At 39.8% G+C, this 13137-nt stretch overlaps 1 protein-coding gene across 2 annotated transcripts; it reads left to right on the top strand.

Annotated features, from left to right (window-relative positions):
* Positions 1 to 166: 166 nt before the first annotated feature.
* Positions 167 to 11485, top strand: LOC109858991 (solute carrier family 46 member 3). 2 transcript variants are annotated; one of them, XM_020436786.1, is made up of 6 exons: positions 167 to 3900; positions 7757 to 7858; positions 8747 to 8884; positions 8990 to 9073; positions 9522 to 9678; positions 9816 to 11485. In XM_020436786.1, exons 1-6 carry the CDS (start codon positions 2883 to 2885, stop codon positions 10021 to 10023), a joined length of 1707 nt encoding a protein of 568 aa, XP_020292375.1. In that variant the 5' UTR covers positions 167 to 2882; the 3' UTR covers positions 10024 to 11485. The 2 variants fall into 2 exon arrangements, with proteins under 2 accessions (XP_020292375.1, XP_020292376.1); XM_020436787.1 differs by lacking the exons at positions 8747 to 8884; positions 8990 to 9073.
* The last annotated feature ends 1652 nt before the right edge of the window (positions 11486 to 13137 follow it).

Below are 13137 nucleotides of genomic sequence, written 5' to 3'. Positions count from 1 at the left end.
GAAAACAAAATAAAACAATTATTATATATGCTACAATCGTTGCATACATAAATTACTCTGATATTCCTTTCTCTTTTACTTCTTTCTCAATCGAAATAAAACAAAATATTTCTCTTAGATACTACATATAGATACGTATAGATATATAAGAAGCAAAAAATATATTGTAATTGAACCATGTAAGATAAATATTTTGTTTTGAATTCTTATCTATATAGAACATACATTATTACTAGACTAGATATACCTCAGTCCAACTGTCATTGATAAGTGATTAGTGAAAGTTCGTCCGCAAGGCGAGCGCGAAATAAACAAAACGAGCATAATGACCTAAAAGCCACATCACGCATCAATAATGCGCCGAAAAAAAAGCGCGCACAGGAGAAATCGTTTCTGCCCACTTAATTCGATAGTCGGGAAAAAAAATCGAAAGTTATCTTATGCGCCGAACGCGGAATCCGGAATCGTAAGCTAGCCTCATGGTTATTGTTGGAAATCCACGTGTACCGGTTCAACGGAGCGAGAATAAAATACTTTTGGTGGTATAGTAGTGACAGGTTATTACGCGATGCATTACCGTAGATGCCTGTCGATCGTCGAAACGCGAATAACGCGGATGATTCTCAGAAAAAAAAAAAAATCGTACATCTCTCGCGGGCCGCCGCGGCCACCATGACTAGGCGAAAGAGAATGGCTCTTCAACAATGACGATCAGCGGCGACGCACCCTCGCCGCTCGAACATCAAGACAGAAGTGCCGGTGACAGCTCTGCATCGAATATTTTATAAGTATCGTTGTGGAATTGCGAGCATTACTCACTTGACAGCGTTATACGTCAGACTTAAGAGCCAGGGCCGCCTCTAGGCTGCCTTTCGTCCCTAAACCGCGACCTTGCGGATTTTCGCCGATATCGCCGTTTTCCTCGCGTCCTCTCGAGAACTCGTCGGTTCGATTTTTCCAATCACGGAAAACGCGATCGCGAAAAACAGGCAGATCCGACAAATTGAGGCGGAGAAACAATTTCGCGAGAAACGACTCGACGGGAGAGACGACGATTTAACGGGACGCCGAAGAGACGAGAAAAATCGCGAAGCAACGTCACGCGCGAGTCTCGACGCGAGCGAGAAATATGCTACATGTCGCAACCGGGAGCGTCACGAGAGATGATGCGCGAACAGCTTCGAATTCACCGTAGATATAATATGGCACTTGGGTGGACGGCCCTGTCTAAAATAGGCTCTGACTGTTGGGACCGTGCGTCGTAGTGATTACTTTATCAACGAATTGTCACATTTAACAGCGCCTCGTCGAGTTACGCGCGGCAGCGATTCAACGACGCTCCCTGTTTACGCTCAGTTGCCATCCGTTCGACATCGGACACCATAGCGGTCTCGTCGCTGCAACCGGATTCGCGCTTTCTCGAAACAAATCTCTCTCTCTCTCTCTCTCTCTTTCTATCTATCTATCTATCTATCTATTTATCTATCTATCTATCTCTCTCTCTCATTGAAAAAAAAGCACGTGGCCTTTAAGAAAAAAAATGATCATTTTCGCGCGACTGTCCGAAGTTATCCGAGGAAACGGTCGGATAACAGAGGATTAGCAAGCCTGCGTGCGCTATCTGATGTGAGAGGAAGAATCTTCGCAACAAGCGGAACGTGTCGAGGACGATTCGAAGGCTGCGCGATCAATCAACTTGGATGGATCTTTCAGTGAAAGAAATCTTATGCAACAGATTTCACAAGGTAATCGTACGGTTTGCGTAGCGAGTGGTCCTAGCGAGAGCCAGCGCTGATTGCATCCTAAACATTCCCACCTCGTTCGCGAGAAATACCTTTGAACTTCGAAGATCGTGTTGTGATCAACAACGCGCTTTCTAGTCCTTGACCTAACGCGCGCGTGAAGTTGGCGAAAATGTACCGTCGAATCGTGAACATGAAGCCGAAGAAGATCATCATTCGCCGACGCAAGAACAAGTATTCTCTCGACAGAAAGATGAACATGATAATCATCACTCGCCGTCCGTTTGTCAACATGTCACCGATGCTGGGCCTTATGTAATGCGCGACGTTTATCGGAGGCAAACTTCCGTGAAGATACGCCACGAAGAACGATCGTGATGATGATTGGTCATCGCGGAAGACATCTGCATGTCGAGATCATAATTGCAATCACAACTGTAATCGTAATGCTCCTCACGCGTCAGAAAAAAAAGAAAACAACGAGGATGACGACGAATCGTCAGGCGAACGTTGAGGAGGAATAAAAGGTGCGGCGGGCAGACCGATTTCTGATAGCCTCGGACAGTAGCGCGAGCACCGACGTCGTCGCGGACTGACTGACCTTGACCCGAAAACTGCTGTGGGGCGGAATCGGAAGTGACTCCGCAGGCGGCGGTGGTGGCATCAGCCGCGTGTGTGCCGCGACAGATCGTCGTGGATTAACGAACAAAGTTGGCCCGACACGGAGCACCGCGTGCCTGGTGCTTAGTGCCTAAGTAGATGTGCACGAAGACGGATCGGCTAGCGCGCGCCACAGAAGCGGCGCCGAAGGCTGGACCGTGTACGAGAGCGAGCTGCAGTTTTTGATCGGGGAGAGAAGAGGTGGTACACGCTGCTGCTGGCCGGTGACCGGTGGACGAAGGAGACAGACAGCGTCGTGATGCACGATGGTGCATTAGCCGGGAGCCGCGGGATCACCGTGCGATTTCTTTCGCGCGCGCCCAACGGAAAACCAAAAAGCCAGAAGTCACCTATGTGGAGGTCTTCTTCGACGATTGCTTAATGATCCCGAGTCGATCGTACGCTTGGACAGTCCGAAAACTTCACATGACTCCAGTCTCTGTTTTGTGCTTATTGTGATCCCTTTTCTTCACGAGAGACATGTCCGAGATCACAACGACGATCGGCGCGCCCGGATCGGGGCTTGCCAAGGAGAATCCCGAGAAGAAGCAACCGAACTCCATGAGCGACAAGTCTGACAGTGCGGTCACCTGGAAGTCCATGAGCATTCGGCAGAAATGGTCCTTCCTCACGAGCAACATCACCGTTGAGCCGATGGTCGCGTGCTACGTGATCCCCAGCGTGCTCTCGTCGCTGGCCGTGCAGAATCTCATTCTGGAGAAGGCGTGCCGGGTGAACCTGGCATATTCGGACGACGTGTGCTCGTCCCTGTCCGCCAGAAACACAACAGGATTGGAAGCCGAGGAGACAGCGGTGCAGCAACTGGTGGCGCGGATGCAAACTTGGAAGACGCCGCTGCAGAGCGCCCTGCCGACCATCCTGATTCTTTTCATGGGCGCGTGGAGCGACCGCACCGGCTTGAGGAAACCGTGCATGCTGCTGCCGATCATCGGCGAGTTCTTCAGCAGCGTCACCCTGATCGCGTGTACCTACTGGTTCTACGAACTGCCGATGGAAGCGGTCGTGCTGGAGGCGTTGTGGCCGGCGTTGACAGGCGGTTGGTTCACGATGTTTATGGGAATCTTTAGCTACATCGCGGATATCACGTCCGTGGAGTCGAGGACGCTCAGGATCGGCGCGGCCAATGTCTTTCTATCTCTTGGCGTGCCGATCGGCATGGCCCTCTCCGGGATATTGTACACCAAACTAGGTTTTTACGGTGTTTTCAGTATCTCGATGGTGTGCTATGTAATGAGCTTCGTGTACGGCTTAGTGGTGATTAAGGAACCGCCGAGGGTGTTCGCGGAACGCGCGCGAAAAAAATCCCTCCCGAGCGAGGACAAGCGAATGTCGGTGTGCGCCTTCATTCTGGACTTCTTCTCGTTGAGGCACATCGAAGAGACGTTTCGCGTGGCTTTCAAGAAAGGGGCGAACAATCGTCGGAAAAGAGTTATCGTGCTCATGGTCGTTGTCATGGTGGTCATCGGGCCTCTTTACGGTGAGTTGTTTTTGAACGAATAAATTCTTTTAGACCGTTTTCGTTATTTTCGATGTTTTGTGTCTGTTGCATTTAACGTGAAAATGTAAAATTATTTAAGCAAAAAAAAAAAGAAAGCAATTTATATGTACGATATTTTAAAATAAAAGTATTATATACACAAAAACTTTAAAGTAAATGTGAATACTCTATATTTCATTACAAATGTTCGTTTTTATCTATGATTATTTCCATGAATAATTTGTGCTACTTTTTACCATATGTTGTATCTTAACAATAACCAATTCAGTTGCGTCATTTTGTCATTAATATTTATTTGGAATAATTTTCATTCGGATTAATTGTTTTTTATCTTCCTTTAATTATTTCGAAGAATCTATAAGTTATTGGAACACTTAAATCATAGGTAAACGACAACATTGTAGAACATCGTAGCGTAATAAAAACAAATGCCAATGAGTCATTTTGAATTCTAATCTTCTCGCGAGATGCTTATCGAGTGATCAATGCTTTGAATTAATACCGCAATTATTTAACATTTTACACAGTTTAAAGTCCGCAAAAAAAAAACATGTAAAGCGATTTCAGATTCTAAAATGCAAACGATGCAATAAAAATATCTTCTCTTCAATTGAGTTAAAAAGAGACCGATTAAACGGTATGTGTTGCCGTTTGTTGAAAATAAAATACCCACGTCTATCATTTTCCGCGTGCATCCGCGACGCGGTAAAAACTCGTCGCAACTCTCGTTAATCTCGCCACTCGCGTTGCAGTAACTGTGCGCATTCCCATAGGTAATTACTTACGTCCGACACTGTGAATATATCGTACGCGAGGGGAAAGTAAGAGAAGACGTGTATGCAAAGCTAGAGATACATACGTTATACGTACGAGCGGCGCGCTGCCTTGCGCACCTTCCTTCGCAAATGCTTCGCGTATTTTTAAACGCCGCTGAATACGCACAAATATTATTTTCGCAAAAAAAAAATATAAAATATAAAATTATTTCGAAAAGAAAAATAAACAATACCGCGCACAATTGTCACAAATCTCGCAAGAATAATGAGAAAAGAAAAAAGTGACAAATAATTACATTCGTTGTGCCCCCTTACATAAAGGTTCTCGTAAAGTCTTTAGCTTCCGATCTCCGGGCAATCGTGCAAAAGCTGGTTTTACGGCTTTTTACGTACATTAGAAAGGACATGCCGAGGCAAAAATCTGAGATAGAGATAAAAAAGTTGTAAATCAATGTATTGACAAGATAGAATATCCGTAAGCATTCAAGTACTGTCGTACTGTAGTACATGCGAACGGTACCGGCAACAATGCACAGTCGATCTCGATGTACCACAGCTGGTAGGCTCTTGTCGAAGCACGCGACCACTCGAATCATTCAATTTTTCAATTAGCGTGCATTTGTTACAGCTCGGCTATCTCGCGACTTTAATGCGATCGTGCGCGTTCGTACGGCGACGAAGCACAATTTCAGCACATTTCGCGAATGCCCTTGTCACAATTTAATTATATAGGTAGCCCCGTCGTTACAATGTCTCGGTACTCGTATTAGTACGTATTATATCCCAGCTGCTAAGTGACGCGGCTCTCGTCACGTTTATAACAATTCCGTGTAATGGACGTCTTCCTGATTTCGAATGCCTTAACGCGGATATACCTGTACAACACTGTAAAAGATGTTGCTTTTCTCTCTCATTGTCGTCGTCGTCGTCGTCGTCGCCGAGACCATGTCTCAAAAGAATAATGTAATTAACGCTCTTATCCGGGTGAGCTATTTTTGAGATCGGAGATAAGATCACTGTCGGTCATTGGTACAACACTCTTGAGAGGATTCAATGTTTCGAAACAAACACAACGATAGACTCAAAGACACGTCAAATGAGAAAAGTTTTAATTAGTGTACTATGTTTTTCTTTAATGTAACTAAGAGAGAAAGATATTGTTATTCTCTTAAAAATTTTCCTTTCTAAAAATATATATCTAAAGATATCTAAAAATATCGACACCATGGATAAAATACTAAATTGACAAGATAGAAATCGATAAAACTATCGACATATATTAATGAAGAAACAACGGATAGCGTCTACATGAGATAGATCGCGAGTGCAATAAACTTGCGACTTATCAGAAGAACAAAGGGATAAAAATTGCACGTAAATGTACATAATGTGCATTTGTCTCAGCGTTAGTTTCAATACAAACTTTTTGAAATAATCGCGCGCTAAATGGCTGTATAAAAATTTTGTTAAATAAATTATTTTTATTCTTCATCATTTTGTCCATGTAACATTGTTTAACGACGTGCTACTTCATGTAGCATCAATGTTCGCGAAATATTTTCCGAGAGATTACATGTTAGATATAAATCCGCGAACACAAACGCAACAACAAGCGCGCTCGCAAAATCGCGCACTTATTGTCAAGTTGCACACAATATCCATCCAGTATAATATGCTAATGTGATTCTGTAACGGCGGACTATACGCTAGGCGGATTATATACCGCCGATGTAATTTCAGATCTCTACTCGTCTGAAAATCACGCGGTGAAAGTACGACTGTGTGTTGTATGTTTTCATTATAAATCTTGTATACGCGGCACCGCGTCGACAATATCGCGTCATATTGCGAGAAACACGCAACGAATATTAACGGGATGAATTACAAAGTCTGCGGATTCATGCGATGTTAATCTAATCCCGCTAATTACGTTAAAATTGTGCAAACACTGTTTCAGTGAAATCTTTAAGAAAAAAAAAAAGAATGCATACACGAAGAAAAACAGATTTGCTAGAATAGCAAAAAAATTAGTTGCCATATGGTCAGCAAAAACCATTTGCTAAGTTTATTATATAAGATTTTTGTTTTTCCAACAAAATATTTTGTTGACGAAACAAAAAACTTCCGTAGATTCAAAGATTTTTCTTGCTTATATTAATAGCAAAACTGTTTTTTCCGTGTACACATAAATTTTTAATTATTTCTCGAAAAGAGTTTCTTGAAATGACATTCAAACGTATAAATTTTAGATAATCACCGCTATATCTCGAGGTGCATATCTCGATCGAATATGTTTTTAGTTTTGCAAAAGATCATCGTTTTACATAATACTCACGTTGCATTTGACCTTCGTAGTTAACTTGGTATTACTGCAGGAAGCAATTGTTGGTCTAATTGCTGCCGATGTAATCGTTTGAAAATCGTTTGTAATTGAAAAGAAAACCGTTGCGCTCGGGTGAATTCGTAAAATATTGCTACAGTCAGGCTTCTACGATATTTTATTGCCGACAACTATTTAAATATTATCGTTAAACGATAAAATCTATATTGCAAATGTCAAATTAAATTTAATTTTTAAAGGTCAAACTGTTTGTGTTGTATTTAATTTTTAAGATTTTCAAGAGACGGAAATTTAATGTTTTAGCTCTCAAATAATCAGTTCTAATGTCAAGCTCTTAAATTTCTTTTTGAAGAATATTGTGCGCAGTTACTCAATTGACAAATGAACACAACTCGCATCAAACGAATTAAACACGTGTGCGATAGATGACGGGCGCGCGCGATTACATACCCGGGAAAAATCCGAATTCCAAGAAGTAATTTTAGATAAGTATGTCAGTAGAAAATTAATTCACAATAACGAATACTTAAATATAAACGTCATTAGAATTTAAATTGCTTAATCGCGCGAAATTTACGTAAGTCGATTATAGATTTTTATTAATACGCATCAAATGATATGGCCATTACGTGATAATTCTCAACCAAGAAATGTAGGAATTATTATGCATTTAATAAAAACGTTGTTATATCAAGGTAATATGTCTTTTTTTTTGCAGGCGAAATGGCGGTTCTCTATCTTTACATGAGGTACCGATACAACTGGAACGAAGTGACGTTCAGCATGTTCTCCACGTTTGGCATGGTAACTAATCTGATCGGTAAGACGATTGTCTCAAATAAAAAAACGTAGGTTGTGCAAGTCAGAGCATTAAAGAAAAAATCACCTCCTTTGATTTTTCATTAAGTTTACCTTTCATCAAGTTTACCGATATTTTGAATACGTGTCACACAAGCCACAAGCTTTGCGCGAAGATATGTAAATAATCGTTCGAAGAAGATTACACGTCTTGCAACCGAGTTGCCGTAGATAACTGTTAGATCTATTCTTATAATCACGTTTATTATTACCTCAAGCCTTTTTTGTGTTCATGGATCGATGAAAGCAAACGAATGATGCGTCTTACGTAAGAAAATAAATAACGATCGTTGCTAAGCGCGGAATCATCGACTTTATCTCGACGGATTGTGAAGGGAAGAATTTGCCTTGAGAAATAATCTTTTACAATCGCTTACAACACTTAAGTAAATAAGAAAAAAAAACATTTATAAAATATAAGAAAAACATTTTCATAAAAATAAAATAAAAGAAAAGAGAAGCTAAATAAAAGTAAATAAGACTTTGTCTCGCGTAAGAATTAAAAATCTGTCGCGGCGCAGTTGTTTTGCAATAATCGAATGGAAATGATTTGATAATATTTATGATGTTCAGCACGATTGCCATGAACTTTCAATTTGCCAAAAACTTTCTACTTGTCGATGAATCGCGACTTTTATCGCAAATCCAGTTTCACTCGCAAATTCAGCGCACAGATCCAGTTTCTCTTCCATTTATTCACGTTTGTTTTCAACTTAGCGGATTACTGTAATTCACATTGCCATTTTTTTGTTCGCTTTCCTTTCACTAAAATCGTTATTTCTAACGATTGTTTTGCAAAAAAAAAAAAAAAAAAAAACACAACTCGGAGGTGTTTCTTTCAAATGCGCAGGAACCGCGATCTCCGTCGGTATCTTCAGCCACATACTCAAGATAGACGACGCCATCGTGGGTATCATGAGCTGCATAAGCAAAATTTTAGCAGGTTTCGTCTACGCGTTCGCCACATCCGCCTGGATGGTCTACGTAGGTCAGTCTTTTTTAAAAAAAACGGCTAACAACTACATATATTAAAATGTACAATCGCGTACAATCACAATTCCGAGTGTCTCTAACGTTTTAACGCGCGTTTCAGCCGCCATTGTGGAGATCGTGAACGGTACTTCTTTCATCGCCATGCGTTCGATAGCTTCCAAGCTCGTGCCTACGGAAGAACTCGGTAAAAAAACGCTATTTCAAAATATTATGTAAATATTATAATGTCGAACATATTGCTATTATAATTATATAACAAGATACAAAATAAAAAACATATTAAACAGTTTAAAAACTAAACGAATAAATAGAAGTAAAATTGACTGACGTAGTCAGTCTATTTAAAGAGAATGAGCTTAACAAAAAAAAAAAAAAAAAAATTACGACTATTGTACTAATATTTCAGTACCACTTAGTAGTGTTTTCGATTTAATCTCGCGATTCGTGCAAATCACATAATTTAGACACCAAATTACATTTACGTGGCAATGACGACGTGGCTAATTTTTCCCTCAGCACAAGCGAGGTTTAACAAGATCTTTCCTGTCCGGACTAATATGATCCGAGAAAATTTTGAACGCAATTTTTATTGCCTCTTCCCGAAAACTAAGACGCGTTACGCAATTCCGCAGGTAAAGTCAACTCGCTGTTCGGCGTGTGCGAGTCGCTGATGCCACTTGTTTATGGACCGATGTACAGCGCCATTTACGCGGCGACTATGGACACGTTCCCGGGAACATTCTTCATCGCCGGGGGATGCATGACGATGCCTGCAGTATTTGCATTTCTGTGAGTATTATCCGTAACAAACTCATGTCGATCTTCGTAACAACAGACAAACATGTTTACGGAGAAGTTTACCTATACTACGGTATCGACTTAAAACTGTGCGAATATATAATGTTAAAAATTACATTTTTGCTCAGCTGGTTGTACACGGAGCACCGTAAGGATCGTATGATGAAGGAACAAAAGGAACCCGAAGCTATGATCAATCACAAGAGCGAGGACGCGACAGATCACGGTGGTTTCAAGACGTCGAGCACACGAATTGTGGACACGCAGAAGGGCACGCAGAAGGCCGCGATGATGAACGGCATCGATAACGTGGCCTTCGAATCCGAACAGTTGTGATCTCGCGACTATTACGTGATCTTATTATTAACACGAAGACACGTGATACATCAATAATACCTCATCAAAAAAAGAAAGGACTGAGAGGACATTTTTAAAGGCCGGCAATTAATGCTCACGTTGCTGTTATAAATGAACTGGCGAATATGTATATTTTACCAAAGGACAACTCTTTAGAGTAAACGCAGATCACCAAATAGCATATCAAAATTTGGTAACGACGTACATACACGATTCTAACAAACTTGAGAAAAACATTTTATCTTGAAATTTTAAAGCATGAAACAGTAATTTGCTGGTGAAAAATATTATCACAATAACGTACAAACTATCGTTTGTTTTGAATCTCGCACGTGGTTTGTGAGAATGACAGGAAGATAAAAAAATCTGTAGCTCGAATCGTTTTTCAAATTCAGTGTACGCAAATGCTAGCTCTAACTTCGTGCAGAGCATCAAAAGTTCACTTTAAGACGTAAATAAAATTTTTCGCCTATCCTTTTCTCTTTTTGACCATCCATGACTTCGTCTGTTGCTTGTAGATTTTTTTCCAAGCATTTTCTCAAAACATAGAATAAAACATAAATAGTTATTGATGTTTTTATTTTTAATTATTTTTAACATTTGTAGTTAAACATAGTGCCTAACAAGAGCTATTAAAAAAACAACTATTACTTATGTTTAAGAGAGATCCTCAACAGTGCGAGTAAAACAAGTTTAAGTAAAACAAAACATGATCAGTAGCGTTTTAGTGTGATTTAATATATAATACATCTATATGTGTGTTAATATACACGTACAGTCGTTTGCTGTATGTAATCGTAATCTCTTGCGTGCAATCTTTCCGTGCAATTTAACGCCTGTTCCCAATCGACCAAGGATTGTATTGTCTCGAAGAGATGGCGCGCGTTAAACGCGATTCTCTCAATGTTTTATCTAACAATCTATATTCCTTTATATCTCGCGCGGGTACATTAGTACAAACTGTACTTAAACACGAGTATTGTAATAACAATGTGAAAGAAACATGTGTATCACAAATATTCACTAATGATTACTTTTGATTTCCTATTGTCAGAGTTTACTTGCATATACACTCTGCTCTCTCTCTCTCTCTCTCTCTCTCTCTCTCTCTCTCTCTCTCTTTCTCTCTCTCTCTCTCTCTCTCTCGAAAAAGTGTAAATCCTATTTTTTCTTAGCCTGAATTTTTCAGAAAGCTGTATTCTCATTGTAAGTAAACAATTAAAATTGTTAAAACTTTACCACCATGTATGTAACAGATAATGTGATAAAGGTTTGAAATCGTTTTTAAATTGTTAGTAGAATTTAATATAATACAACACACACTAAATTTTACACAAAACAACACACATGCACATAAAACACACAAATTTAATCGGATATTTAATTCATGTACGTATGACACAAATATATATAATACGACAAAATAAAATCAGATTTGAATAACGCAAACAATGTGTAGTAGGATTAATTTTATTTGTTTTATCACTATAGAAAAATATTTTCTTTTTTCCATTTTTATATATATATCTGATCGTTTTTCTGACAATACTACCTCTAAAGCGTCTTCTTAATAATAATTTTACATATATATTTCACATACTTTTAGAATTTCGTTCTTTGAAAACTGCACTTTCTGTTTTATTAAAATTTATATATCTTATCCGAAAAACCGTGAGTAAATAATCACAATCGATCCTTCCAATATTGATTGTTGTCACTCTTATCTAAGATAGTAGAAAAACAACATGTGACTAAATGTACTTTCAGTCACGTGTCTTTAAAACCGTGATTAAAGTAAAACACCACGTGACAAAGAGAAGAGGAAAACCAACACGAGATTAAAGGGCGGAAAAACGAGTATACATTCTCTTGTGGGCCTGGCTGCTCTCAGTCTTCTCTCTGCTTGGAGATTTGTGCACATAGCATGGAATAGAATCACACGCTGTGGACATAGCACGGAATAGAACTATAAACGTGCGTGCACACAATGTACGCATCGACAAACCGTTCGTGACATGGCTACGTGGTTGCCACTGTGCACCACCCATGAATATAGCGCTGGCTTACAAAGTGGAACAACTATTATAGTTTCTTATATAACTCAGGCGCAATTCAAGCGTCAATTTTGACGCACACAGGATAAACAAACCTGTCGCTTGATAGAATTTAAAACATCGAGAACAAGTAACTTTTACAAACTAACTAATGTGTTAGGTAAAATCATTTTTTATCGATATACCATAATGTTCAAAAATTTTATTTTTATAAACACCAAACATAATACCTTACCTATTTCTTTTTAACTTTTCAATAAAAAATTTGAGACTAACTGTTATCAAGTCTTATTGTACAAAAACATTTATATTACTTCACCTTGCATTTCCAATGTGTGTATCTTTATTACATATATCACTATCTTTTAAACCACGAACTTTATTAACTTTGTATGCTCGATATTTCAAAATTTGAAAACTCGACCGCTACGAAAAAAGCAAACAGACAAAACTTCTCATCATAAATATGTGACTGATATGTCACGTAACATATCCGACCTATACAACCTAAGTAAACTGCATTTACAATAGATACTTCTTTCACGCACACAATAAAACGAATGCGCAAATAAACATGAGCGTACATATATGTACTACTTATGCACGCAAGCGAATAATGCACGACCAAATGAAACCTACTGCATCCAACACAATCGTGCATAAAAATGCTTGCAAGTATTGCACATATGCTTATGCAACACAAATACTTATACAGCCTTTACAAGAAACTAACACACGCGCAATTTTTTTTTTTTTTTTTTTTACGAGGAAAAATGCCCGCGCACACCCTGATCCCTTCTGAGGGATTTCCATATCCCAGAGAAAGGATCAGGGTAGTGTGGGACTCGAACCCACTAAAAAACCTCGGGGAATCGCTCGCAAATAGGAATCGCACGCAAGTGGGAATCGCACGCAAAAAGGAATCGCACGCAAGTGGGAATCGCACGCAACAAAGAATCGGACGCAAAGGGAGATCGCACGCATATGGGAATCGCACTCAAGTGGGAATCGCACGCAAAAGGGAATCGGACGCAAAAGG

The sequence above is a fragment of the Pseudomyrmex gracilis genome, unplaced genomic scaffold (genome assembly GCF_002006095.1).
Source record: "Pseudomyrmex gracilis isolate BER0280 unplaced genomic scaffold, ASM200609v1 scaffold_232, whole genome shotgun sequence".
NCBI lineage: Eukaryota > Metazoa > Arthropoda > Insecta > Hymenoptera > Formicidae > Pseudomyrmex > Pseudomyrmex gracilis.
Note: the sequence above shows the minus strand (reverse complement) of the source record. Positions and strands in the feature narration are given on the sequence as shown.

What these genes read in the sequence shown, in the direction of transcription:
- LOC109858991 (XM_020436786.1), top strand. Translation starts at nt 2,883, where the DNA reads ATGTCCGAGATCACAACGACGATCGGCGCGCCCGGATCGGGGCTTGCC. An exon ending in CGTGCCTACGGAAGAACTCG is followed by an intron (nt 9,074 to 9,521) that starts GTAAAAAAACGC and finishes GCAATTCCGCAG; the next exon opens with GTAAAGTCAACTCGCTGTTC. An exon ending in CCTGCAGTATTTGCATTTCT is followed by an intron (nt 9,679 to 9,815) that starts GTGAGTATTATC and finishes ATTTTTGCTCAG; the next exon opens with CTGGTTGTACACGGAGCACC.